The 26,284-nt window shown below is 37.0% G+C and overlaps 1 protein-coding gene across 1 annotated transcript in view; it reads right to left on the reverse strand.

Moving 5' to 3' along the window:
• The window catches only part of LOC145775826 (E3 ubiquitin-protein ligase rnf213-alpha-like), a 40,297-nt gene extending 14,468 nt beyond the window's left edge, over window positions 1-25,829 (reverse strand). Inside the window, exons 1-9 of the mRNA XM_082587206.1 lie at window positions 25,753-25,829; window positions 22,862-23,036; window positions 9,550-9,669; window positions 8,992-9,090; window positions 7,129-7,254; window positions 6,723-6,915; window positions 6,033-6,208; window positions 1,605-1,752; window positions 913-1,109 (exon numbers count right to left, since the gene is read on the reverse strand). Of these exons, the coding sequence (XP_082443332.1) occupies window positions 913-1,109; window positions 1,605-1,752; window positions 6,033-6,208; window positions 6,723-6,915; window positions 7,129-7,254; window positions 8,992-9,090; window positions 9,550-9,669; window positions 22,862-23,036; window positions 25,753-25,829 (1,311 nt within the window). The remainder of the gene's footprint in view (window positions 1-912; window positions 1,110-1,604; window positions 1,753-6,032; window positions 6,209-6,722; window positions 6,916-7,128; window positions 7,255-8,991; window positions 9,091-9,549; window positions 9,670-22,861; window positions 23,037-25,752) is intronic.
• Window positions 25,830-26,284: the final 455 nt, after the last annotated feature.

Genomic DNA, 26,284 nt, shown 5'->3' on the forward strand with positions numbered 1-26,284 from the left:
GAGAAGCTTGGTTCCATAAAACTAGAAGCTAGCCATGAGTTTCGGAATGCATTAATTTAGGACAAAAATGTAAAACAACAAACGCAGTTTTGTTTTTTTTCAAATTCGTGTAACAATATTACTCTGATTGTAACTATTTTAGAATCAATAAGTAGGCCACAATAAGATTTTCTCGCAAGTCGTAAATCTTTATCAATGCAATGATTCGGCACACCGCACACACACTTCGTGCGGTTGATCGAGCTCTTTGTTATTCAGAATTTTGCATGAAATCGGATTAGCACGGTAATTAAATAGCGGCAAGATAAATCAAAATTGTCGTTTTGGGGTACCTTTGCAAAAATTGAAATATCAAGTTTAACATATAAAATTTTAAAATAATGACTTTTCAAACTTATAGACAAATGATTTGTTTTCACATCAGTGCAACTTCTATTGAAAGAGCTTCAGCGGATAACACGTAACAGCTGATTGAATTTGATTCAAAAACGGCCCCCCCTTGAGCAGTTAACTTTCAAAAAAAGGTTGAAAAGCAAAGGGTTTAACCTATGACGCAGGCTGATCACCGAGATTGACAGAATAAAGTTTCCGCTTTTGCATTTGATGAATGCAAAATTGCAGTACCGCTTGTTGGAGTGTTGTATGTAAATTATTCCATGCACTCAGTGCCGCTGAATGGAAAACAGTCCTTCAAAGGCGTTGTTCAAGCGCACATCTCGAGAGCTGAAACAGCGATGCTTGACTTTACGGTTTCTTTGTTAACAAAGTCTGGCGCCCACCTGAGTTATACAGCAGCTAGCTGAAAACACATGTTTTGTTGAAAATTATTTTGTTCTTTTTTACTGCTACAGTAAGCCATACAAAACTATGATCAAGCATATGAACTAGCTCCAAGAATTAAAAGTCTCCTACCTTAGTGCGTTGAATGCGCATCAGCTTTCCTCTAAAAGATTCATAAATGCCAAAGAATATGACATTATGCAAAGGTTGTTCACTTTTAATGTGAAAACCATCATTGGGAGTGCACTCAACCAACTGGGACAGTGGATGTTGGGTGATGTCACACACTAGCTTTTCATCCAATCCTTTGAAATCCACTTTTATCCTTTCTACAATAAAAATTATAAAAAAATAAATTATGTACCGGTACATAAACTACTCTTAGCTCTGCCAAATAAAGTTACAGCTATCGTACGCTGAAAAAGGCAGAAAAACGTACGTTACAGTTATCAAAAACATCAGGTCACTTCACACAAATGGGCACCATCCATAGCTTAGGCTATAGTAGTAGCCTAATCTACGGCTAATAGTAGCCTACCAGAATTCAGTCCAATAGCATGAGTGATACAACATTCAATGCAAAATTAAAATATAGGCTACTGTAAACAGCAGGATGCAATTATTATAATGTCACAATCTAATGACTACATTTGTACTTGAACGAAAGAATACAAAACAAGCATCTAATGATGGTTTTAATGTGTAGTAAAAAAAAAACTAGCTGAATTGTTTATCTGCCAATTTATTTTCAAAGTTTAAAGATTTCATCATATGGTGACCTGTAGACAACATCATGCCATACAACCCAAGGTACGTGCACACACCTTTTTTGAGCAATTCAGCAAAATTTACTAGGGCTTCGATTGGTTGTTTAGCTTCATGGAAAGCTTCCCATTGATCCAGTCGGAATTGTATCTTGTTATCCAACTCTATGCGTGTGAAAAGAGCATCGACTGAAGAACCAAAAACAACCTACGAAGCAAAAGTATGCTCAAAAATAATTTTAAAACAACATCTATTTTTTAGTCGAAACTGTGACTAAGAACAATTATGTCAATACATTTTATGACAGAAAACTTATTTAAAAAAATTAATGGGGTCTATACTGGACACCAGAAAAGAAAGAGGATGATGAGAAGATGAGGTGTTCTAAAATAATTACACATTAAAACTAGGCACTAGTTCATTGGGTAATATATAAATGTTAAGAATGAGTCTGTCCATGTTCTACTTTGCAAGTTCATTGGAATATCCAAATCCTTCAAAAAGCTAACAACTAAATATGTTTTAATAGGAGGGGAGCGATAGTTTTTATTTCAACGTTAGCCCTAATTTAAAGATGCAACAGTACATTCTAAGACTATAATTTTTTAGAAATTTCTATCTAAAACCTCTCCTACCGTGAAAATTATGTTTCTGGAAAAATTGCCTCATATCATATTGACGCCACTTTTGTTTATGGAATTTAATTGAAAGTTTATGAAAAGTTTACACATGATATTTTATTTTCGGACTTTGTGTTGAGCTGGCTAAATTAACAAATAAAATAAATGTATCCATAGGCCTATCCACTTAAAACCCATTTCGAAACTTTCAGTCTTGATACTTTTTGTGTAGTGAAGTGCATGAATATTTATGTAATTATTTTCGTGCGAATGCATGTAAAAACCTACTTCAGGTCAAAGTCCCTGACGGTAACATGTTTATAACATGTCCATATGCAACCTTTTCTCCTACAATAGAAATAGCCTACATTCGGACCGTATTTCCGCAAAACAACGTTGGATTTTCCATGGATAAATATACGTGTAAAAGTTTTTAAAAAAAAATTGTAATTACAAAACAAGTTAAATATGCATCTATAGATAATATCCATAGCTGGCTCAGCTATATATGTACCGACCGGGACTTGGCATTTTCACATATTTGCATTTTTGTATCGAGTGCATACATCTCAATCTCATCATGTATCCTACCGGTATTTAGTTATGAATCAATAATAATAATTAATCTTAGCTCAATTACTTTCTGACATTACGTCACAATTCTCGTTTTGTTTAAAAGCAATTGCAGACTTTCAGTCTGCCACTTTCATACTGACATTAAAGCGGAACGTCGCCATCGCTCGGATATCTGAGTCCATCGCCATGTGTGTTGAATGCACAAAAAATAAACTCATCTGAAATTAATCTAAAGTATCTCGTTATTGTAATCATCCAACTAGGATGATTCACTGTTTACATCACCCCCAATAGTTAAACAGCATCAAGTTCGGTCAACTCCCGCCGTCAATTGTTAACATTAGCATCTCCAGCAACTTCGACTACCACAACGCCATCTTGTCATTATGGCATATCCTGCTCTTGTTACATATATATAGGGTCACGGGCATCTAGAAACCCTTGTAATAGGGAAGTTTTGTCATTCAAAAAAGTGAAACTAGGGATTTTGCAGTGATTTGAGATCCAGTGATCATTTTCCGGCAATTTGGATTCTCAAAATATCATTTCAAAAAGATACAAAGTATGCTGCCTTTAACCTCGGGGTGTGCGCTTGAGCAACGCACCCCAGACAGCAAAATCCGTCATTTTTACATTGGTTTAACGCGTGCAGACGTTGAATGATTGTAAAAATGACGGATATTGCTGTCTGGGACGTTAATCTACTGCTCTCGGCATCTAATGGATGGAGTAATTCCCGGCATCAAGACTTCAACAATCGGAAACTTCACTCAGTCAACCGGGCCTGCGTCAGTAATTCAAAGCATCTACATTATACAAGTATGCGAAACTGCCAGGATTAAGCTCTGCAAGATATTTTCCCAGTCCGAGGATAACGATTCAAATCAATCAATCGACTTCTTAAGACCAACCGTTCTCCTCAACGTGGTGGAGAGATGGCAAAAACGTATGCTATGTATATATGTTGGGTCAACGGCTCTGGCTGGGGAAAGACTTGGCAACCTATGTCAAAATACTCTATTATGATGTGCTTTATTGACTATTCAAAAACTTTTCATATCATCCAACGTGACACCCTTTGGAAGACATGGGAGCACCAATACACTTGTTGGGGCTCATCAAATCATTGTATCGTGGTCAAAAAGCTACAGTTCGAATAGCATACGGAAACACAGCTTATGTGGTTTGAAACTAACAAGGAAAACGCTAGAGGTGCATTCTATCTCTTTCTCTATTTAATATACATTGGAACTTAGGTACCACAAATGGGAAAATGTCACATGGAGGTATACATCTCCATGGCCATACAGTGCACCTACTGCACTGAGGAGGCCGAAATGGTGTGCACTGTCTGCAGTTAGAGACTAAATATGTATATACAGAATATACAGAAATGTTCATAGAAAAAGAAGAGTTGAATAATTCCAGCATTGGAGTGAAAATAGGTGGTAGAATTATCAATATAATTTAAGGTACGCAGACGACACTACCCTTTTAGCAAATTTAATTTTCAAAGTGAAAATGGAAAGCGAAAAGACTGGTTTAAAACTCGACATCAAAACAACAAAAATGGTGATAACTGAAACGGTGGACAACACAAATATGAAAGATTGATACAAAGAAATTGAAACAATGAACTTCATATTTCTAGGATCAAAAATAAGTTTGAACTCTACAATTTACCACAGATAAAGAGAAAAATCATACTGGGAAGAAATGCAGTGGTTGGAACGAATAGGATTTGGATTAGCAAAGGTATCAAACTGGAAACAAAACAGAAGCTAATCAAAAGCATTATATTTCCAATTACAACTTACGGATGTGAAACATGGACAATGAACAAAACAGATACAAAAGATTGACACATTCCAATTGTAGTGTTGGAGGAGGATGCTGCGAGTTCGTTGGACAGCAAAAGCAACAAAGAAACAATTTGACCAAAGTAAACCGAACATATCCCTATAAGCTACAATAGTCAAGCAGAAACTATCAAACTTTAGCCACATAATGAAAAGTAAATCACTAGAAAAAGACATCATGCTTGGCTTGGTCAGCGGTGGAAGAGGAAAGGGCGGTTCCGAAACAAGATGGCTCGATACTGGGATGATTCACTGTAATCTCATCGCGGTAATTTCATCGTGGTAATTTCATCGCAGTAATTTCATCACATGGTAATTACATCGCATACATTGTCATCGCATTGTAATTACATCGCAAGACACCACATCGTCAGTAATTTAATCGTCTTCGTCAACGTCCACCCATTTTTTTTAAAGTGAAAAGGCGGATGATAAAGTAAATGAAACTCATTAAAATTCAAAGTTCAAAGTTGTTGTAATAAGCAAATTAAAATGAAGTAACCATATTAAAAATATCTGAGACAGTTGCTTTTTAATCAAAACGACAAGTTATGTGCAATTCCTCTTAAGAAATCCAGAATTTCGCGATTTTCAAAATCGTTGACTATTCTTTGAATTCTGGTACCTAACCCTAACCCTGCTGGTAGCCTACGCAGCTCTCATACTGCGATGTAATTACCTGACGATGTGATATACTGCGATGTAATTACCATGCGATGAAATTACCACGATGATATTACCACGATGAAATTACCGGACACCACAGGGACACCACAGCTCAGACGACGACGACCACAGGGATAAATGATAACGTAATAGGCATGGAAGAGTTGAAAGAGGGAGGTTGTGAGGAATCGAGAGTTGTGGAGCAAAAATATGTACAGAATGACCGAGTGTCGAAATCACCTGAACGGATGATGATGATAACATTTAACCTTCAGTTTAATAATCAAAACTACATCGGCCTCCAGTCGTTATTTTAGGCTTCACGTTGGCAAAGCCAGTGTAAACAGGTCGCTATACTCTGATAATATCTAAGATGTAATGCTTATAATCATGACACCAACTTAACTGTATGGAGATACCTGTTATGATAAATTTTAAGTTTCTTCGATAACAGACATTTTTGTAATAAGTGTTAAACAAAATTAATAATGAAATAAATGATATTTGAAAATGTGAGTTGGTATAGTCTACATAGGTATTAAAATACTCATCTGGTATAAATTCAAAGAACTATACAGCTTTGTAGTAGGCTAAAAGGAAAAAAATAATGAAGTTTGAAAAATAGATAGGCTACATAACTTTGAAATTGCAAGCCTGAAAAATTCTTTTTCATCGCCTTTTACGTAACATTTAATGGTTATTTATTTAGTTTTAAGTCTTATCTAACTAGACTAGACGTTAGAATTGAAAACTTCATGCAGTGTACCTCAAGAGCATCAAAACAATCTAGAAATGCTGTTTGAAATTTGCTCAGTTTCATCAGTGCTGTTGGTGAAATGGAGCCATCTTTTACACGTCCTGCGATGCTGTTGACATGGTGTTGCATAACGGTTAAGTTTTGTTTAGTACTTTCTTTGACTTGATGAAACATGTCTTTGTTGCCTGCAGTAATGATAACGATGTGTCACATAAGCTAATCTTTTAACAAGCGCTTCTGTACAAAAACATTTTTTAGCAGACAGTCTTCGTATGACTACATTAAATAATATTTATACTTTTCTATAACACCGAGAAGCAGGAATGAAGGTTGCAAAATATCAGGTTTTACCTTATTGCAGAAATCTATTTGTCTGCAAGTTTCTGAAATACTTGTCTGGCAAGTAGGCTAGAATAAAATCATAGGCTAATTTCTTCTGGATTGCAAGAAACTGTTCAGTCAAAACATAGCCGTAGAAGGTGAGGATGCGGGGTTGCAGTCGCTTCCCCGCTGCAAATACAAGGGTAAAAACATCCAGTTATTTGGGTAAATTGTAAATTGTTGCGTTTGCAAAACTGTATTTGGGTTGCTGACGAAATTAGGGAAAATTTTGTTCGCACCTTCAAAATGTTTTATTTTCCTACGGCTATGAATCATTATGTATCTTTGTTTTTTTTTAAATACGATACCGGTACTGACATAGAATATTAAAAAGTATAGCTGTCTGATTCCAATATTCGAAAAAATTCATAAATGTGAAGTTATCAAGAGGTTTGGTCTGTTTTTCCATGAATTCCATCCACTGTTTGTCAAGAATGGATTCGCACAAGCTCAGTGTGTTTTGATTGCGATTTAGTGGAACATTTGACCACCAAAATGACGTAGAAGTGTTCTGTATGGGAAATAGCATTAACTATTACAGGAATAAATTAGATTAAAAAATATACTGTGTCACGCAACGCTATGAAGTGCAAACAATTTATAATTATTTTGGATTAGCTGAGAAGTATTTATGTGATAGGCTAGGCAGAAAGGAAGAATAAAGCGATAGCCTAATTAGCAATTGACTTGTGAAAGTTTACTTCAAATAAAAAAAAACGCTTACGTGAAGACTTTGCATGACATGTGCCAATACAACATCAGTAACCCATTTGTGTACAAGCGGGTCGGGCCTCATTTCTTCAAAGGTATTGGTATAGAACTGAAGCATTTTCTCACTATTGCTGAACTTCTGCATAAAGGAAGACACATTGTTAGAGATTGGAGTATAAAGAAAAAAAAATATGCATCATTGCCAGCAAGGTTGCTTTATGCATCGGTGTTTGAAATTAAAATGTGAAAAAATTAAATTTGAAAAAAAAAAAAATTTAAAATCATACATTAATCAAAATGAGCTTTTTGAGTATGATGTCATATTATGAGCGTACTTTCTTTAAATTTTTTTAAAAAACTAACTAAAGATGTATTAAAAACAGAGCGAAACTGTTTACAAGGCATTTGGTAATTAAAGTAACTTGCGTTCTTCTGGTGACTATAGGTTACTAGGTTACCTCCTGATGTTAAGGATGATACCTAGCTTTTATTGAAGACGTGTGCTTAACCAGAATGATGGTCCGAGAATTCCCTCTGTGTACAAAAATTAGTTTGGCTTTGCGTTCACCTTTTCCTTTGTTCAGAGATTTTTCACTATCGTTGTAATTGCTAATTCCTTTTCTGTCTTGTCTCATATTATTTGATATTATTTTGATGTTTTATTGAGGAAAAACATGCTTTCGTTTATCAACCGTTGCATACACTCCACAAATCGCTTTATATCAGACATGATGTCATCTGATTGTTTTTATCGTTCTGAATGCTTTCAATTCTTCCAACGCTCATTGTATGTAAATTTGTAACAGTAAATATTTAGTGAGCTCTTAAACTGACGACATCCAAGTGTGACCTGTATGCATTTGCAGTTTGTGTATTATTTCGTTGTTTTGTTTTGGCGAAACCTCTTTCCTTTTGCACCGACCGAACTTAACACATTAGGCTACGTAGCCTACAGCAGTGCTAGCTCTTGTCTATTCTTTAGCACAGTATACTGTACACTTCTTTGGTAGTATAGCAGTACTCACTGTCAGAACATTGAAGCTATAGCTTCTTATCTAACTCCTATCAACGGGGCTTTCAACCAGGCTCCGTTCTTTTATCCCTATCGCAGGCACTCATCTCACCGCCTGACCACCGAGACTTATGATCCCTAAAGGTGAAACAGCCTGTTAAGGTTTTTATTGAATAGCTTCTGCGTTTGATGTAGACTAATTCGCTCTGCTTGTATTTTTTTGCTTAGGATTGAGCACTTTCTGTTGTATTATTCGTAAGTATTGTTTTGTTTCATATTTTAGATATATTTACGAGTTTACAAATGAAAATGGCAAATATGCAATTACAATAATCCTGTGTTATAACTCGCGCCGTTGAGGGAATAGTTTGGGTCCGAAATCAATGAAAATCTTGGGCCCCAAATTCAGACACTTTTAAGAAAAATGCACCATATCGAACGAATACAAGGTGGTTTCTTCAAGTTCCTGGGTCCTTTGGAATGGTTGCGGGCCCTAAAATCATACCGGTCCGGGCCAAAAGTACCGTCTGGATCCTCCTGTCAACGCTACTGGTTATAACTCCACACAAAGAAAAATTAACGGGAAATCACCGTTTCTAATTTGAGGTCTTATAAGTGCTGGTTTCATTAAAATTATTTTATTACATGTATATTACATGTTATTACTCATCCAAGAATACTTCTTGTAGTGCAAAATATCGCAGGAAATCGGTTATTTAAACTAGACTTTATAAAACTCAAAACACACTTTAACCTCCCCAGACAGCCACTTTATCTGGTCCAGATCAGGTAAAGATCTGATCAGATCCGTAACCAATCTGGTTAATATCTGGATCAGGTAAAGTGGTTGTCTAAAATCCTTACCATTGGTATGGCTTTCGTGACTGAAACTTGGCATGTTTTAATCCAGTTCTCAGCAAACGTTTGTGATGGCCACTCGAGGTTTACAAGTATGTTCCAGAACTACAAACATTCGATGCATATGATACTGGTATAGTCCTTTAAACTAAAAAGTCAGCTTTCTGAAATGATTATCACTTTACAGTTAGTTGTTTTTGAAGAAATGTAGGCTTCAAGCAAATATAGATTATCTTCAAAACCGATTGTGACAGTTAGGCTACATATCTTACCAGTTTTAATGTGACATAATTCAAAGCATAGGCCTCCACGAAAATGGAATATAAAAATTGGCAATTTAACGCATTAAAATTAAAGAATCACTACACGCAAGTCAAGCCGGTGCTAGAGAGTAGTCCAATTAAGGATCCAAAGGATGCAATACCTGGAATTTCGTGTTTAAAAAAGAAAATATTTTTCAAGAGGCATATGCAAATACAATTTTGCTGTCACAAAGTTTTGTTTTGTAAGAACTCAATATCGTACAGTTTGCTATTAGAGCGTAGCGTTTGTTGCTCATCTTACCTTAACGTCGGATTCTCTGAGTTTTACTTTAGGAAAACGGGAAATCATCCTGTCGACAGCGCTGAGAAGCTCCGTATCAATGTCCTTGTGGTCAGTCTCATAACGGAGTGTCGGGTAAATCTACGAAAAGCAAAACAACATAAGCGTAAATATTAAATTAGATTTGGTTACTGTATCTCAAACAAATCAGTGATTTATTTCCAAACGTTTTTTCCAGGCATTTAAAAATATATTTCGAAAAATACGTTTTCAGGTACACTACAGTAGTTCATTGTAGCTGCAAATTAAATTAGTTAAAAAGTGATGCTTTACATATAAACAACTATCCAAACGTAGGTTACTACAACTTAAGGATTTAACTAAACTTTCACAACCCTATTGGATAGAATGATTAAAATGTCCACTTTGTGAAGCGCTGACAGCAACACATATCTGCTATTGGTACAGCGCAATATAAAAAAACACACATTAACGTTCTTTTTATAATTTAACATAAGGAAATAAACCCGTGTTAGTCTTAGCACAAAGAGCTTTCTTTGCAAACTTGTGTGCGTTTAGAGGTGATTCTCAACGTGGTCGTGGAATTTTTAGTGGTCCAAAAAGATTTTGAGTGGTTACAGAATGGACATCAATAGCAAACAAACTATCAGATTAAGACTAGGGTTGCAAAATTGGTGTACGGTCGTGTGGTCGACAGGACGTTTGGTCGACAGACATTTGGTCGACAGGACGTTAGGTCGACAGAACGATTCATTTCAGGGTTAGGGTTAGGTTAGGGTTAAGGTTAGTTAACTAACCCTAACCCTAAAATGAATCGTTCTGTCGACCTAACGTCCTGTCGACCAAACGTTCTGTCGACCAAATGACCGGGACAGCAAAATTCCTGGGAATTTTCAGAGCCGAAATATTCCATGGAAATTTTGGGAATTAACGGAAATTTTTGGTAATTTTGGGAAATTTTCGGAAACTTTCAAAACAATCTTAATTAGATGTTGAAACAGGAAAATAATGGCCTTGTACTGTTTAGAATAAAAGTACTATGTATAACTAAAATACTTAAAAACATATACAAACACATAGTTTAGTTTAATAACTCCAAAAATGAATCATTACCAATCTGTTTTTTACAAAGAAAAACAATACTGAGTCAGTTACAAAGTCGTTGTTCTAGTTGCTGCCGGTTAGCATCTCCTCCTGCTCGGCTTCTTCAGATGATGTACTAATGACTGTTCTGGCAGCGTCATCGACTTCAGAGTCAACTTCAACTTGAGTTGACTTGTCTTCACAGGGCTCAAACAATGCCAAGTTTAATCTGGCTGATATTAGTTTTCCCCCCCCTTTCATTTGCGAGCCTATTGCGGACCTTGGTGTGAGTGTTCCCAAATATGATCAGTATTTTTTTGAATATTGAAAAAGTTTGCATAAGCCTCATTCTTAATTAACACCAAATTAGTGTTTATAATAATTAAAGAAAATAAGAAATGTTTAAGATAGGTTTTTGATATTTCTTTTAATTCATGAAATATTTAACAAATGTTTTAAACATAATAAATGCCAAATGAAAATTCCCAATATTCCCGGGTCCTTCAAAATTCCCGGAAAGTTTCCACTCCTTTACAACCCTATTTAAGATTAAACAAGTTTGTCAAAAATTGGCTTTGAATTTTTGTGCCAGAAACGTCAAACTATGGCATCACTAGTTTTGCAAGTTGTTGCATTGATTCTACAAAGCATGGGCATGTTGTTTTGTTACAAAATATGTAAACTATATGTCCCACCTGTGGCGGCGAATTTAGGAATTTAAAAAGTGCCAAAAGTCATACTTCAAATTGAATCCGCATTGAGGCTGTTTGAAACAAAAATATTTTGAAATTTAGAAATGTTTCGTTTCGAAGCAAAATTCCTTGTCTTAAAGTGCCTTTGACAGGAAAATAAATTCGCTAAATTTACCTAAGATACCAAAGAAATGACATTAACAAACTTCCCTGACCAGCAAATCGTAAAAAATATCAACAGGCTACTAAGTTACACGCTTGTAAACTTTCGTTCACTTTCGGCGAATCCGGCACTCATTCAATTGCGAAAATAAAAACGGCAACACCGCTGTGACGTCCCCATGGGTGGGAAGGATACTTTCTTTCTCTGTGGTGAGTTGGTAAGGTATAGTACGACTACTGCAAAACGTCAATGTGTGGGGCTCTGTTGGTCTAAACTCTAAAGAATGTGAAAAATGAGAATTACTGAAATGAAAAAGTCAACTTATTATTACTATCAGGTTTAGATCAAACAGGTTGAGTTTATGTTTATCAAACAACATCTCAATTCAATTGAACTAGCAGTTTTTCTAAACTCTTGTAGGGCTACTATTTTGATAATTTTTTATTTGTCCTAATCTGGCTATAGCCATTTGTAGTGTAACAACAGCATCTCACAAAGAGTAGGCTACCCTTAATTTATGGTTGAGGTAATGCCTGCAAATTGCTTTTTATGTGACAGTGTCGTGACAAAGACGTGTGCTATCTTTTCACGCTTTCAAACAAAACAAGGTGCTGAGAATAAAATAGTCAAAGTTTTCTTCAAGTGTTCGAAAGTGGGATGGGCTATACAAACTAGTCGTAGGCCTATATGTTCTCTTCACTTCACTGGAGATGACTTTGTTAACACCACCAATCCGATTTGGATCTTCCCAGCAATGAGTGGCGTGCTGGGAACTCTAAGTTAGGTGGTGCGTTTGCCACAAGTGCGAGTTTATGCCCCAGCCCAATGAATTTGTATGTTGCCATGAAGTGCCACAGACGAAAGAACTTTTAAAGAAAGACAAGGAAGACGCATTTAGCTGTGTTACCAATTTGACCGATTTTGAGGCACACTTACATCCTGCAGTTCTGGGTAGACCTACTTTTTTACGAGGAGCAGGAAGAACTGGAGAAAAAGCAATAAACCGAAAGGAGAAAACGGACACCTATCAAAAGAGTAAGGATGTTACATTAGGCTAAAAATACCCTAAACGCTAATAGACCGAGAGCCTACGACAGAAGATTTCACCCCATAAGGTACAAAAGGTTTGACCCCTTGAAGTTACTGGGGTCAACCATGTCACTCACAAAAAGTATGGAAGATTGACCGCACCGGGTGGATCTGGACGCTAGAGCCCCCTAAAAAGCCCAAAAAGGGGGTTAATTTCACCCCATAAGGTACATGGACCAAACTTGGTGAATACGAAGTTTTATGTCAGGACATCACAAAAATATCAAATCTAACAATATTTTCGAGTGGAAAGGTGATGTAAGACCCCCCGAGAGTGACCCCCGGGGGGTTAATTTCACCCCATAAAGTACATGGACCAAACTTGGTTAAAACGAAGTCTTATGTCAGGACATCACAAAAATATCAAATCTAACAATATTTTTGGGTGGAAACGTGATGTAAGATGCCTTCAAAGTGACTTCCCTTAATGTGACCCCCTCGGAAGGTTTATTTCACCCCATAAAGTACATGGACCAAACTTGGTCAAAATGAAGTCTTATGTCAGGACATCACAAAAATATCAAATCTAACAATATTTTCGGGTGGAAAGGTGATGTAAGATGACTTCAAAGTGACTTCCCATAATGTGACCCCTTCGGAAGGTGTATTTCACCCCATAAAGTACATGGACCAAACTTGGTCAAAACGAAGTCTTATGTCAGGACATCACAAAAATATTAAATCTAACAATAGTTTTGGGAGGAAAGATGATGTAAGACCCCCCCAAAGCGACCCTCCAGGAGGTTAATTGCACCCCATAAGGTAGGCTACATGGACTAAAGTAGGTTAAATCGAAGTCTTATTTCACGGCATAACAAAAATATCAAATCTAACAATATTTTTGGGTGGAAAGGTGATGTAAGATGTCATCAAAGTAACCCTAAGAGGGTTTATTTCATCATAGAGTACATGGACCAAACGTGGTCAAAACGAAGTCTTATAGGTCCTAGGACACCACAAAATATCAAATCTAACAATACTCTCAGTTGGGAAGATGATAAAGACCTACCCAAAAGTGAATCTCCTCCTATAGTTTAATTTACTTCATTCCTTACTCGAACCGACCTTGGTGTAACGGAAGTGCTATGCCAGGACAGTACCAATGGATTAAATCTAAAAATATTTTTATATAGGTTTTGGTGAAATACATTCTCAAGCTGTCCCATGATGCATGAAATGGAACTATAGCCTACTTTACAAAAAGTTTTTGTATAAATCATATTCAGTCAATCGAAAAAAGGCAACAGGACACGACAATACATGGCTTTGTAACACCAAAAACAGAAAGTACATAAGAAGCATATAGGCTACAGTCATGGGCGCCGATCGCTCTCTAAGATTGGTGGGGACATTTACTAGGAAAGAAAGGGCAGACGAGCGAAGCGAGCTGAAAGATTGGGGTCTGTTCAACAAACAAACAAATAGGCCTACAGTAGATAGGCTACAAGTCTAATGCGATGTATTTTAATTGTCAGTGTCAGCATTGGACAGCAGAAGTCCAAACACTGCAACTCGGCAACGAGTCTCCGGCGAATTAAAAACGAAGTCCTTGGTTGATCCTTGGCTTGTAATGAAGGTTGATCGAATTCAAAACTTTATTGCGCACATAGCAGACCATTGCATGATTTGGCCGTTTCTGTGTCATGGTAGATCGTAACAAAGTTTTGATACGTCGCAAAGTTGAAAATGAGCGTTCAGCTGAACACGAGCGGGCTGGTGATATGAGCAAAAGTTCCACTTGCGGAAACATGTGCCGAACAGCGGATGGTATCTTCTTGAATATCATTCGAAAATCTTGTGCAAGGGACTCTGTGTCAAAGAACTGAAGATAATCGTCTACCAAATGTGATTGTAGCTTTCCACTAAAGAGTGATTCTTGTAGAATTTTGTAGTGCTCAAGATCGGTCGACTTGAAATAGTCAGTAAGATTTTGCTGCGAGCTGTCAATGACTGCAAAATACTCTGACCAATCGATCTTGAAGTTTAGGAGGTTGACCATGGCCATGTCCATACTGAAGACGATTTGGAATGTGACAAGTCTTTTAAAAATTGGGTAGGGTAAGAGTTTTTTCAATTGAAAAAAAGCTGCCTGCCAGCCTTCCAACTGCTGATTTTCCTATATACAATTTTTTGCCAAACCGGTAAAGACATTTCAGCAGCTCTTAACCTCAATGTAATAATAACTGAAAAAATAGCTTTTTTCTTATACAAAAGTAACACAAGCTACACTTACTGCACTACATGCTTGTACGACTCTTTCAAAGTAATTCTAAAACTCTGCACTGTGTGGCCCTGGCGTAACCAAATTAAATACAATTTGCGAGTTACACCAGGGTTTCTCTGCCTAATAAAACATTTCTACTACGGTTGGGGCTTCCTCGCATAAAACAAAAATGTTGTCCCCTCCTTTCAATATATTTTAAACGTTTGACTGGTAAAATTGTGACATTCGGGTAATATTTTCCCTTTTACGTTACAAAAATAATGTAAAAAGATGATGGGGACATGTAAAAAGATGGTGGGGACATGTAAAAAGATGTTGGGGACATGTCCCCACTGTCCTATAGGGATCGGCGCCCGTGGCTACAGTAGCCAGAAAATTGATCCAAGATCTTGATACGACTACTAAATGTTGACTTAATTGAACAACTGACTATCCAAATAAGACGAAGAATAAGACGAAAAAAGTGAAAGCGACAGTAGTGACAATGAAGAATAAAGAAACGACCGTTTACATTTACACAAACAATCTCTGTTTATGAATGAACAGTTACAATAACTGATTAGAGCAGTGGTTCCCAACCTTTTTGACCTTGCGGCACCCTATCAAGATATAAATAGTTTGCGGCACCCTGGCAAAACTGGATCAATTTTATGAGGTTTCTGTATTTCAAATAACTGTACTGTATGACATAACACAGAATGAGTTGCACACTCCAGTATGGCGCGCGTAAATAAATGTAAATTCCAAAGTAATTGTGAAGTTTGGGCTTGACTTCTTGCACAAAGTCCCTTAATATCTCGAGGCACATTCGGTAAAGCCACCCGTATTTTTTCCTCGACTATAAGCAGTCGTTCTCGTTTTTTTAGTACCGGTATTTAAGTTCGTTAATACGGAAAATCCACTCTCACATAGGTATGACGTGAAAAACAGCAGCAAAAGCGCAATAGCTTTCTTTCCAACGCAAGGATATTCGTTTTGAATTTTTATTCAGAAGTCGTGGAGAGGCATCTGCTTGTGCAATTGTGCATAAGCGTAAAATTTCCATTGTTGCAAATGTCAATTAATTCTTCTTCTTTAAGAGTCAAAACAATATGAGAGTCCAGTAAAAATAAATTTCTTACCCATGCGTTAATCCCCCCCAGTGCTGGCGTGTGAATAGATTGGTTTACAATGGTTCGCAAACAATCGTACAATTTTGTAATCGTGCTGGGTCACACAATTCGATATAGGCCTAATCCATCACTGCAATTTGACTTTGTGCGCCATGAAACGCAAAATAAAATCACGAAACCTGACAATAATGATGCGTTTCAAACGTTTTTACGGAAAGCACAGCAAGAGTCAAAATCTCTTTCATGCTGTTTTTCCTGGGCGAGAAAACAACGGCTTACCGCCAGCGACTTCCCCACTAAGCGACTCTCCAGAAGGAGCCGGGAATCAATGCGAAATGGGAAACTTAATAAGCACTGAAACTCGGTTTGAAATAAATAAATTTCACAGAATGGGCCACAGCAGGGGCGCGGGAAGTAGGGGTGCTCAAGGGGCTGCAGCCCCCCCTAGAGAAAATTCAGCCCCCCCTGGAATTTTCAATAATTTCTTCAGCCCCCCCTACAAAATTCTTACAATTTAAGGTACATAACATATTTTCAGAAAAATTTTGAGCAATAATTGCTACGATGAATCGAGTTCCTGTTACGTGTGGTCACGCTCATCATTCGCAATATTGAGTCGTCAATCACAAGGAGCTATACCTCGCAGTATCAGTACTAGCCACCCTCCCTACTAACACGGCGGTCCATCGTTTATTGGACATCATTCTGCAATATCTACATTTCATGCTTTACTTCTGAACATTACAGTAATACATGATATTGCTTTGTCATATCTGACCGACATGACAGAAGATAATGCAATAAGAGGAGACGCACGTTCAAACATATTCGGCTTGGTAAAATAAGCAATGCGGCTTTATTTTGCGATTACCTGCAGCGGCGAAGTTTTTCAGCCTGCAGAAGCCGTCGCAAGACAGCTCCAAAACAAGAAGATCTCTGCTTCTTCAGCTTTAAAATCAATCACCATTCTCCGCGAACGAGTCAAAAATTTCAGAAAAGATGAATCCGTTTCCATGCTCATGGAAGTAGCGAACGTTTTTGCGTCTGTCAATAGCCTAAAGACGCCAAAGGTTCCCCGAGTGAGCAAAACTCGATTTCGAAACACAGAGGAATCGGATGGTTTGTCATCTGCGAGAGAAGGAGCGTGGAAACGGCAATAAGGCCTACATCGAAGCCCTTGGTTTGGTTCAAATTGAGCTTGATCGAAGATCGACCAGGCGGATCTGCTTACAGTAGCCAACAGAGAGAAGGCCCTTCTGAGCTGTGCAAACGGTGAGGAAAGATCTGATACTGAGATCAGCTTACCCGATGCCATCAGAAAAGATAGCTTACAAACGGAACTTACTTTGCTCAGCGATGTTATGTGGAAAATCCGCGAACTCCGTTCAAAAGGTTGCTGAGATACTATCGCAACTACACCCTCAAACACGAGACCTTTTCAAAGAAACGAGAAAATTTGTGGAGCTCTGCCTGTGCCTCCCGTTTTGAGCTGCATCATCAAAAAGTTCTTTTTCTGCTCTAGACGCCTGAAAACGTGGTTGAGAAGCTCAATGACACATAAAAAACTTACTCATCTTGCGTTGATGCATGTCCACCAATACACTGTCGATGTCAAAGAACTCATGACACAGTTCATACAGAAAACACTTGAGCGAAAATCAATCTTCGGAAGCTTGTGAAAGCTCATTTCCACAAACCGTTCTTTCCATATCACTTTCTAATTTATTTGTTTTTATTTTAATTTCCTGAACAGCAGCTTTGTTGTTGCCGCTTTTCATTTGTTGGCAATTCCACATAAGGGGGGTCTGGGGGGCGAAGCCCCCCAGAAGCTGACAGCACTACGACAGCTTCAGCCCCCCCTAGAGAAAAATAGTTCCCGCGCCACTGGGCCACAGTATTGCAATATCTCGCGGCACCCTTGAACATTGCAATTGGCACCCCAGGGTGCCGCGGCACCCCGGTTGGGAAGCACTGGATTAGAGACATGAAGCAAATGGCATTAAACAAAAATTTACTACATTGGGTTTATTGGGTTATTTATTGTAGCAGCTGGAAATGTTCATTACTGCCTGAATTAACGTTCCAAATGATTCACTTCGAAACGTTTTGATTTGGATAGTCAGTTGTTCGATTAATTCAACATTTAGTGGTCGTATCAAGATCTTCGATCAATTTTCTGGCTACTGTAGCCTATATGCTTCTCATGTACTTTCTGTTTTTGGTGTTACAAAGCCATGTATTGTCATGTCCTGTTGCCTTTTTTCGATTGACTGAACATGATTTATACAAAAACTTTTTGTAAAATAGGCTATAGTTCCATTTCATGCATCATGGGACAGCTTGAGAATGTATTTCACCAAAACCTAAATAAAAATACTTTTAGATTTAATCCATTGGTACTGTCCTGGCATAGCACTTCCGTTACACCAAGGTTGCTTCGAGCAAGGGATGAAGTAAATTAAATTATAGGAGGAGATTCACTTTTGGGTAGGTCTTTTATCATCTTCCCAACTGAAAGTATTGTTAGATTTGATATGTTGTGGTGTCCTATAAGACTTCGTTTTGACCACGTTTGGTCCATGTACTCTATGGTGAAATAAACCCTCTTAGGGTTACTTTGATGACATCTTACATCACCTTTCCACCCAAAAATATTGTTAGATTTGATATTTTTGTTATGCCGTGAAATAAGACTTCGATTTAACCTACTTTAGTCCATGTAGCCTACCTTATGGGGTGAAATTAACCCCCCGGGGGGTTACTTTCGGGGGGGTCTTACATCACCTTTCCACTCGAAAATATTGTTAGATTTGATATTTTTGTGATGTCCTGACATAGAACTTCGTTTTCACCAAGTTTGATCCATGTACCTTATGGGGTGAAATTAACCCCCTTTTTTGGGCTTTTTAGGGGGCTCTAGCGTCCAGATCCACCCGGTGCGGTCAATCTTCCATACTTTTTGTGAGTGACATGGTTGACCCCAGTAACTTCAAGGGGTCAAACCTTTTGTACCTTATGGGGTGAAATCTTCTGTCGTAGGCTCCCAGACTATAAAGGATGCACACTAAAAGAAGCGATTTGATTTTCTTGCAGGCAGTCAGTGCTGTGTTAAACCCTTTGTGGGCTCCGGGGCCAGAATAATTTTGGGCCCTCTATCATCAAGCAGACCTACTAGTGTTGTGTAGGCTGGCTATTCTTTCACTGCACTTATGTGGAAATGTGGTTTACTTAAATAAACTTTCTCACCAGTTTATAAAACAACACAAGTGTAAGTAAACGCAAATTCAGGTCTATCATTTCTTAGCTACACCTTTGCTCGGATTGAAAGCTAAAAGTGTTAACAATTTCTAATAAAAAAAATTCTGCCAATGGAGTATGGTCACAACGCGATAATACCACCGTCCACCATACCACGCGTAATTTTGACTGTTTGAACTTTGCCGTGCGGTACCACGCAGATGAAATCTGAGGATGAAACCAAAACTGCAGAAATTATTAATTTTCATTCAGATTTGGTCATCTGGTAACATTATTGTTTTTCACCATTTTTATGGTTTATCTGGCAACTCTACTTGTTCTGTAAACCAAGGTAAAAACCAGGGAGTCGAACCGTTTGATTTTTCCGGTTCGGGTCCGGTTCTGGTTCAAAGATTGTTTCAAAATTTGGTTCAGTTCCGGTTCAGGTTCGAAGAAACTTAAAACCGGTTTTATAAGTTCCGGTTCGGGTCCGATAAAATTAGGCCTAGGCCTACTATTGCCCAACTACTAACTAGCCCAATTGGGCGTGAAAACCACAAGGTTGGCAACACTGATCTCAACACTGCTTTGCTCAATTAACTTGCCTTTGTTGTTTGTTGCACAAGTTACAATCAAACTATATTGTCTATGATGTCACAGAACAGAAGTTGTTTACCTCAAAAAATTCCTCTCCAAAGCATCGATGATAGTGGATCGTGTGTTACGGAATAGACTATAATTCATCCGTACAATGTGGCCTCCAAGATAACAACATGCTACGTACAACTTCACTTACCACAATGCGAACAATGACGTAATGCTGGAGTGAACCGCTTTTTTCAACCGGTTCGGGTTCGGTTAGGGTTTAAGCTAACTCAAATTTTCGGTTCAGTTTCGGTTAAGGTTCAGACAAAATCGCACCAAAACCGGTTTACAAAAATCCGGTTCGGGTTCGGTTCGATTCCCTGGTAAAAACATAGGCCTAGTGATTGTAATTTGTAAACAAAACAATGTAAAGCGTTTTGAGGATCAGGTGTTCAATTATTTTTATTCAACATTATTTCATTCCAAGGCAAAGCTTTCATTATTTTATGCAGGCATTCAAGTTAATTAAAGCTTTTAGGAATGGTAGCCTAGGTTAGTGGCAAGAATAAACAGGTCACTTGTGATAAGAATGATTTGATTGAATCTTTATCCTCGGACTGGGAAAACTTATTGAAGAGCTTGATCCTGGCAGTTTCGCATACTTGTAGAGGCTTTGAATCACTGACGCAGGCCCGGTCACCGAGATTGACAGAGTGAAGTGTCCGATTAACATGTGATATGCCAGGCCTATAAGGTATTTTAAGATAAGAGCAATTTCATGTGCTAATATTCAGAAAAACGTAAATACAGAAGAATGTTTCTGCTAAAAGTACCCAGCATTCGATAAAAGGCAACTCAGATGAGCTATCAAAGGTGGATAATAAGTGCTGCAAGTTACTCAACTGCCTAAATAGGCCCTAATTTTTTTCCAAAATTTGCTTTCATTTAATAGATTCCCTTGCATTTGATGTGCCCTTGCGCAAGTGCACTCTTATTTTTTGTGGAACAGGGACAGATGTGACATTTTGAGATGTTTTGCGTTGCAGTGTACGGGAAGACATTGCAGTGAGGCAGCGGACAGGTTTTTCCTGCTCGTGCCATCACTAGTCAAGGAAATTTATAATTACGGTATTTGTATTGTATATTAATGTATTGTATATAAATGTTGAAAATGAAATGATACGGTAATTAAACTATCAGAAATGTTATTTTGGCTACACCGAAGAATTTTTTAAAACAAAAAACTTTTATTGATGAGAATAAATTGAATGGCCTATGTGGATTCACAAAGGGCCCAACTCCATTTTTTTTTCATTTCACTTTTTGTGCATTCCGATTTATTTCAATGAAAAGAAATTTAATGTTTGAATTCAAAAGGCCCCTCCAGTTTTTTTTCATTGCACTATTTGTGCTTTCCAATTTCTTTCAATATCTTCTAAATGATATGCTTCTTACCAGTATGTTTATGAATATAATCATTATCGAAGTTTCAACACAAAAGTAAATGACCAAAATAATTAAAACGGTTGTGAAAAAACACTCTGTGGCAATTGAGCCCTTCTTGAATTCACATATTCAATTGCATCCCACCTGTTATATGTTAAATACATTTATGCAGATCATGTTACTAACGTTATCGCATTTTAACTTTCTGTTAAGATAGTAATGGTGTTTTTAGAGATGTTTCAGTGTAGTAAAGGCCCAAATTTGAGATGTTTCAGTTTAATAAGACCTAAATCATCTTTTTAATGAATAAGTACACGCAGTGAACTTTAGCAGCTCAAAAAAACTTTACTGAAACGCAAAAAGTCTATTATTTGTGGGCCCCCTGAGATGGTGGGCCGGGCCCCCCTTGGCCCTCCCCTTAACACAGCACTACAGGCAGTACCAGTAATTAGTCTCTTACAGGCATGTATTGGAGTGAATACTGCAAGGTGATGCTATCGGAAGCAACAATCGGATTGTGCTGCCGTCATGCATTGTTTGGCTAATCCGAAACAATTTTCCAAGTCCAGATGGCCCTTTCACCGGATTTCAATGGCCAACTGAAGGCACATTATGAGAGAGGGAGAAGGAGAACTTTTATTTATTTATGAATAGTGATGAATGATGATGAATTAAATATGAATCAGGGATATGAATGAGGATTCGTACGATTTCTTCATTTTTCACTTCAAGTATATTTTAGGTTTTGTAGGAACGTATCCAGTACAGTTTTATTAAACTGCAAAAGCAATAAATCTTTGAAAAAAGCAACCGCTTGTACCAACTCCGACCAAACTGTGATCCACCAATTACATCTAGAAAGCATTTGCTTTATCCGTCGCTAACGACGCCCACCCAGGATGACGTAACACCACCAAAGTCGTCCCAGAGCAGTGAAATATGGAGTTTCGCCAGTGGTGGCGCTGCGAAGCAGTCATTTTGTATAAATTTTGCCCTAACCAGTCGAGCTTCGAGGTTAAGATTAAAAAGTTCGCTAAGCATAATTCTGCGCTAGGAAATGCTTAGAAAAGTTACTATACTTGGGTTCAACCTGTCAGGGGCACTTTAAGTTCGTTTCAACCTAAAATTATTTATCTTGATTTCGTTTTCAAACAAAAACGTTTAAGAAGGATTATTTTTGTTTCGACTAGAAAAAGTTTGTTTCAAATAACCCTGATATCTATTAACAAAAACTCAAACTATCAACTTGTACTGGCGATTTTGGCTATTGACAGATCGGCTTTTCAGCTAAATTTTGAGCTGCACGATGCCATGGCCTGTGTAGATAGGTCGCCATGGTTTGATAGCAATAAGTCTCTTATTTTAAAGTTGCTTCTAAGAAAAGTAACATTATTGCCAAGCCATTGCTTATAAAACAAGAGATTTAGTCCTCATGTGTGTACACACTTTCATTGAAAAACGTTTTTAAACATGTAAAGTTGATCCTTAGATGGAAGCTTAAAGACATGAGGTTATGGGGCAACTCTAATGGGTAATCGGCATGCATGTGTTCTACAGTAGAATACGGAATACAAACAAACAAAACATCAACCAATTAGAGCTTAAACAAACTACTTGGAAGTGTGTGTTTAGGAAATGGAATTAATATTACTAAAATGATTTAAAATACTACGGGATTTACTTGTTGCATGATCCTGATAGCTTTCATCACAAGAGCAATGTGTGAGAAAGAACTTGTGACGAATTTGCTCCGGAAATTCTTGTTGTTGAGCACGTAAGCTAACATGAATCGCAATATATCCTTGATCCATTCTTTCCAACTAGAATGAAACTTCATGTAGGTTTCATTTGGTTGTCTGCATATGAACAGATAGATTAATTATCGAAAATCATAATCATAAAACGAAGGATTTATTATTGTTTTACACATAATGTAGGCTATAGCTTTGAAAATTGAAATTCTGTAGTTCAGCAGCTATTCATCGATCTCATATGACAACCCTTCGTATGGACAAACTCATAATGAGATTGGCAAAGTGACCAAACTGAATTAGGCTACTAGTGGCAATTTCAAATGATTAAGCGTTTCTACAATCAATATTTAGTAATACAAAATTCTGTGGCTCAAACGGGACTAACATAAAGTTCGCCAAGCTTTCTGAAATCGTCCACAAACAAGTAGGCCTATCAGTTTTTTTACATTTTATAGCTTCAAATTTTGAACTTTCTTACGTTGCACCGTATAATCATGATTGAAAAATATAGCCTAAAATATAGCCTATAGTCTAAAAGTCTTCCCAAACTAGTTGTTATCGTGTGTATATCTAGCGTCAGCTCATAAACAAAAAATATCGTCGTTTTGCCTTTTTTTGCCGGAAAATTTGCTAGATTGCTCAGCTCGAATTTTTGAGTAACAACTTTAATTAACGGCGTTTTCAATTCCAATGAAGTGTTGAGAGGCGGATTCTACTATAAAACAATGCATTGAATTGTGTAAGCATGAGTAAACGTTCGCACAACTTTGAGGTAACAGCATCCTCAGCAGTAGCCTATCTGTAGTGGATAAATGCAAAAGCTTTCTGACTACTGATATGATGGAATGTGAAATTGATTAAATATGGAAAATTTTACAGAATGAAAGATTTTTATATTAGCACCGTACCTGTCACAAGCAATAGGTATAGCCCACACGACAGGCTACATTATGTGTCTTCACCAAGCGTGTTGTTTTAATTTTATAATTCTTATGAAATGTTATTATCAGTTACTGTCTTATAGTGACCTTTGATTGCGAAAGTCTTATTATGTAATGTACTTCTAGAGAATCTAGAACAAATAGCATACGTACAGGTGCAAGATTCTATTTGAATAAGGTTTAAGGAATTAAATAATATAATGTAGTGTGGTTTAAAATTTTAAAGTTTATGAAGCTGCTCTGAAAAATCCTATGGATTTCTTGTACTTAACTTTTGGTTTCTGTTTTTGCGCTATCTTATGGCTGCAGCAGACCTTGAGCTTGGAAAATTAAAATCAAGAAAGCAGCAGTACACTTATTCAGGATGCAGTTTGTTACAAGTAAAAAATCTGTCAAGTGGAAAGTACAGTTTAGAGAAAACAGCTTGGAATGAGTTATTAAAATTGAAAATCAACAGGATTAAGCCAACCAGGAGAGGAAAGAAAGCAGGAAAGTGTTTCAGAAGACCAATTTCAGTTGTATGTACAAAGTCATCTGGTAGGCCTATAACTTTTCATCGAAAACAAAGTAACTTGAACTTAACTAATCTAATTCCAGTCCAACGTTTTCCCACTTCTAGTAAATTTCACTCCCCTTTAATTATTGGATGTTTAAATATAAGATCAATCAATAATAAATCACTTTCCTTAACTGACTTTATTTTTGACTCCAAAATTGATGTGTGTGCCCTGACTGAAACTTGGTTAGGAAGTTCAATTGATGGTCATGTGTTAAGTAACATCACTGCTAAAGGTTATGACATTTTGCATGTTGCCAGATCTCAAGGAAAGCGTGGTGGTGGTGTAGGTTTCTTATACAATGTCTCTGCCAAACTTGACAAGAGTAAAATTTTTGCCAGCTATCAGTTTTCTCAGTTTGAACATATGGAATGTATTTCAAAGCATGGTAATATTCCAGTATTAATTTGTGTATTTATCGACCTCCTCCCTCCATAAAGAATGGATTTAAAACAAGCATATTTTTTAATGAGTGGTTTAACTATTTGGAACAATTGTCTTTATGTAATAATGAAATTATTGTTACTGGAGATATAAATTTGCATCTTGATAATATTGGTTCAGTGGATGTTGTGCATTTTAACAATATTTCATCTACATTTGGTTTGAAACAATTGATCAATGATCCAACTCATGCAAAAGGTCACACACTAGACTTCATGTTAGTGCGATGTCATACAAACATTGTTGTTGATAAACCACTAGTCATTGATCCATGTCTGACCAATGTTCAGGGTATTTTCTCTTCTGACTATTTTGCATTAATATTACAAACAAATCTATACAAACCACCTCGTCCCAAGAAGGAAGTAAAATTTCGCAAATGGAAGAACATTATTGATAAAGATTTTGCTTCTGATGTCTGTCTTGCTTTTCAATCTTTAAAATTGAACTGTTCTTGTGAAGAACTTGTAAAATTGTATAATTCAACTCTTAAATCTATTTCTAATGATCATGCTCCCATCTGCTCCCAATTGCTCACACTCAGAACAAATCTCTCTGGTTTACTATGGAACTCAAGAAAGAAAAACAAATTCGAAAAAAGCTTGAACACAAATGGAGAAAAACTAAATTATCTATTCATCGAGATATTTACAAAAAACAATGCAAATATGTGAACATGTTAGTACTTACGGCCAAGAAAAATTACTATCTTAAGCAAATCAGTGAAAGCAAAACTCCAAAACAATTCTTCAAATTTTCTAAAACATTGATGGGCAAAGATAACAGAAGTGTTCATCCAACTGGAAAGTCTGCTCAAGAAATTGCTGAATCATTTAACCAATACTTTTCAAACAAAATTAGTTTAATTAGGAATACTCTTCCATGTCTTCACCATATAACTGGAGGAACTCAGTCAGCAGATCCTTGTAAGCATATTCACATTGATTTTTCATTTTCTAGTTTTCTTGAAACAGACAAGACTGAAATTCTTAACATTTTAACTGCATTATCATCTGCATCTTGTGAACTAGATCCAGTACCCTCATGGCTTCTCAAAAAGCATTTATCATCTTTTCTGTCTTTTCTGACCTCCATCGTAAACAAATCCTTGACAAGTGGTCTGTTCTCCCAAAACTTAAACATGCCATTGTTCGTCCACACTTAAAAAAGCCTAGTCTAGACAAAGAAGAGTTCAAGAACTATCGCCCTGTGTCCAATCTATTATAAGAGTTACAGGTGTTGGAATCTGTTGTAAAAGTGAAGAAGTCATTATTAATGTTCACATTGATTTTGATTATTTGTTGGAAGTGCTGAAACATTCTTTAAAGTCCTTCAAAAATTTTCATTTATCATCTCACAAGTAAAACTATTCGACCATTTGTTTGACTGTTTTACGTTTGATATCTCA

The sequence above is a fragment of the Aplidium turbinatum genome, chromosome 1, assembly GCF_918807975.1.
Source record: "Aplidium turbinatum chromosome 1, kaAplTurb1.1, whole genome shotgun sequence".
Taxonomy (NCBI): domain Eukaryota; kingdom Metazoa; phylum Chordata; class Ascidiacea; order Aplousobranchia; family Polyclinidae; genus Aplidium; species Aplidium turbinatum.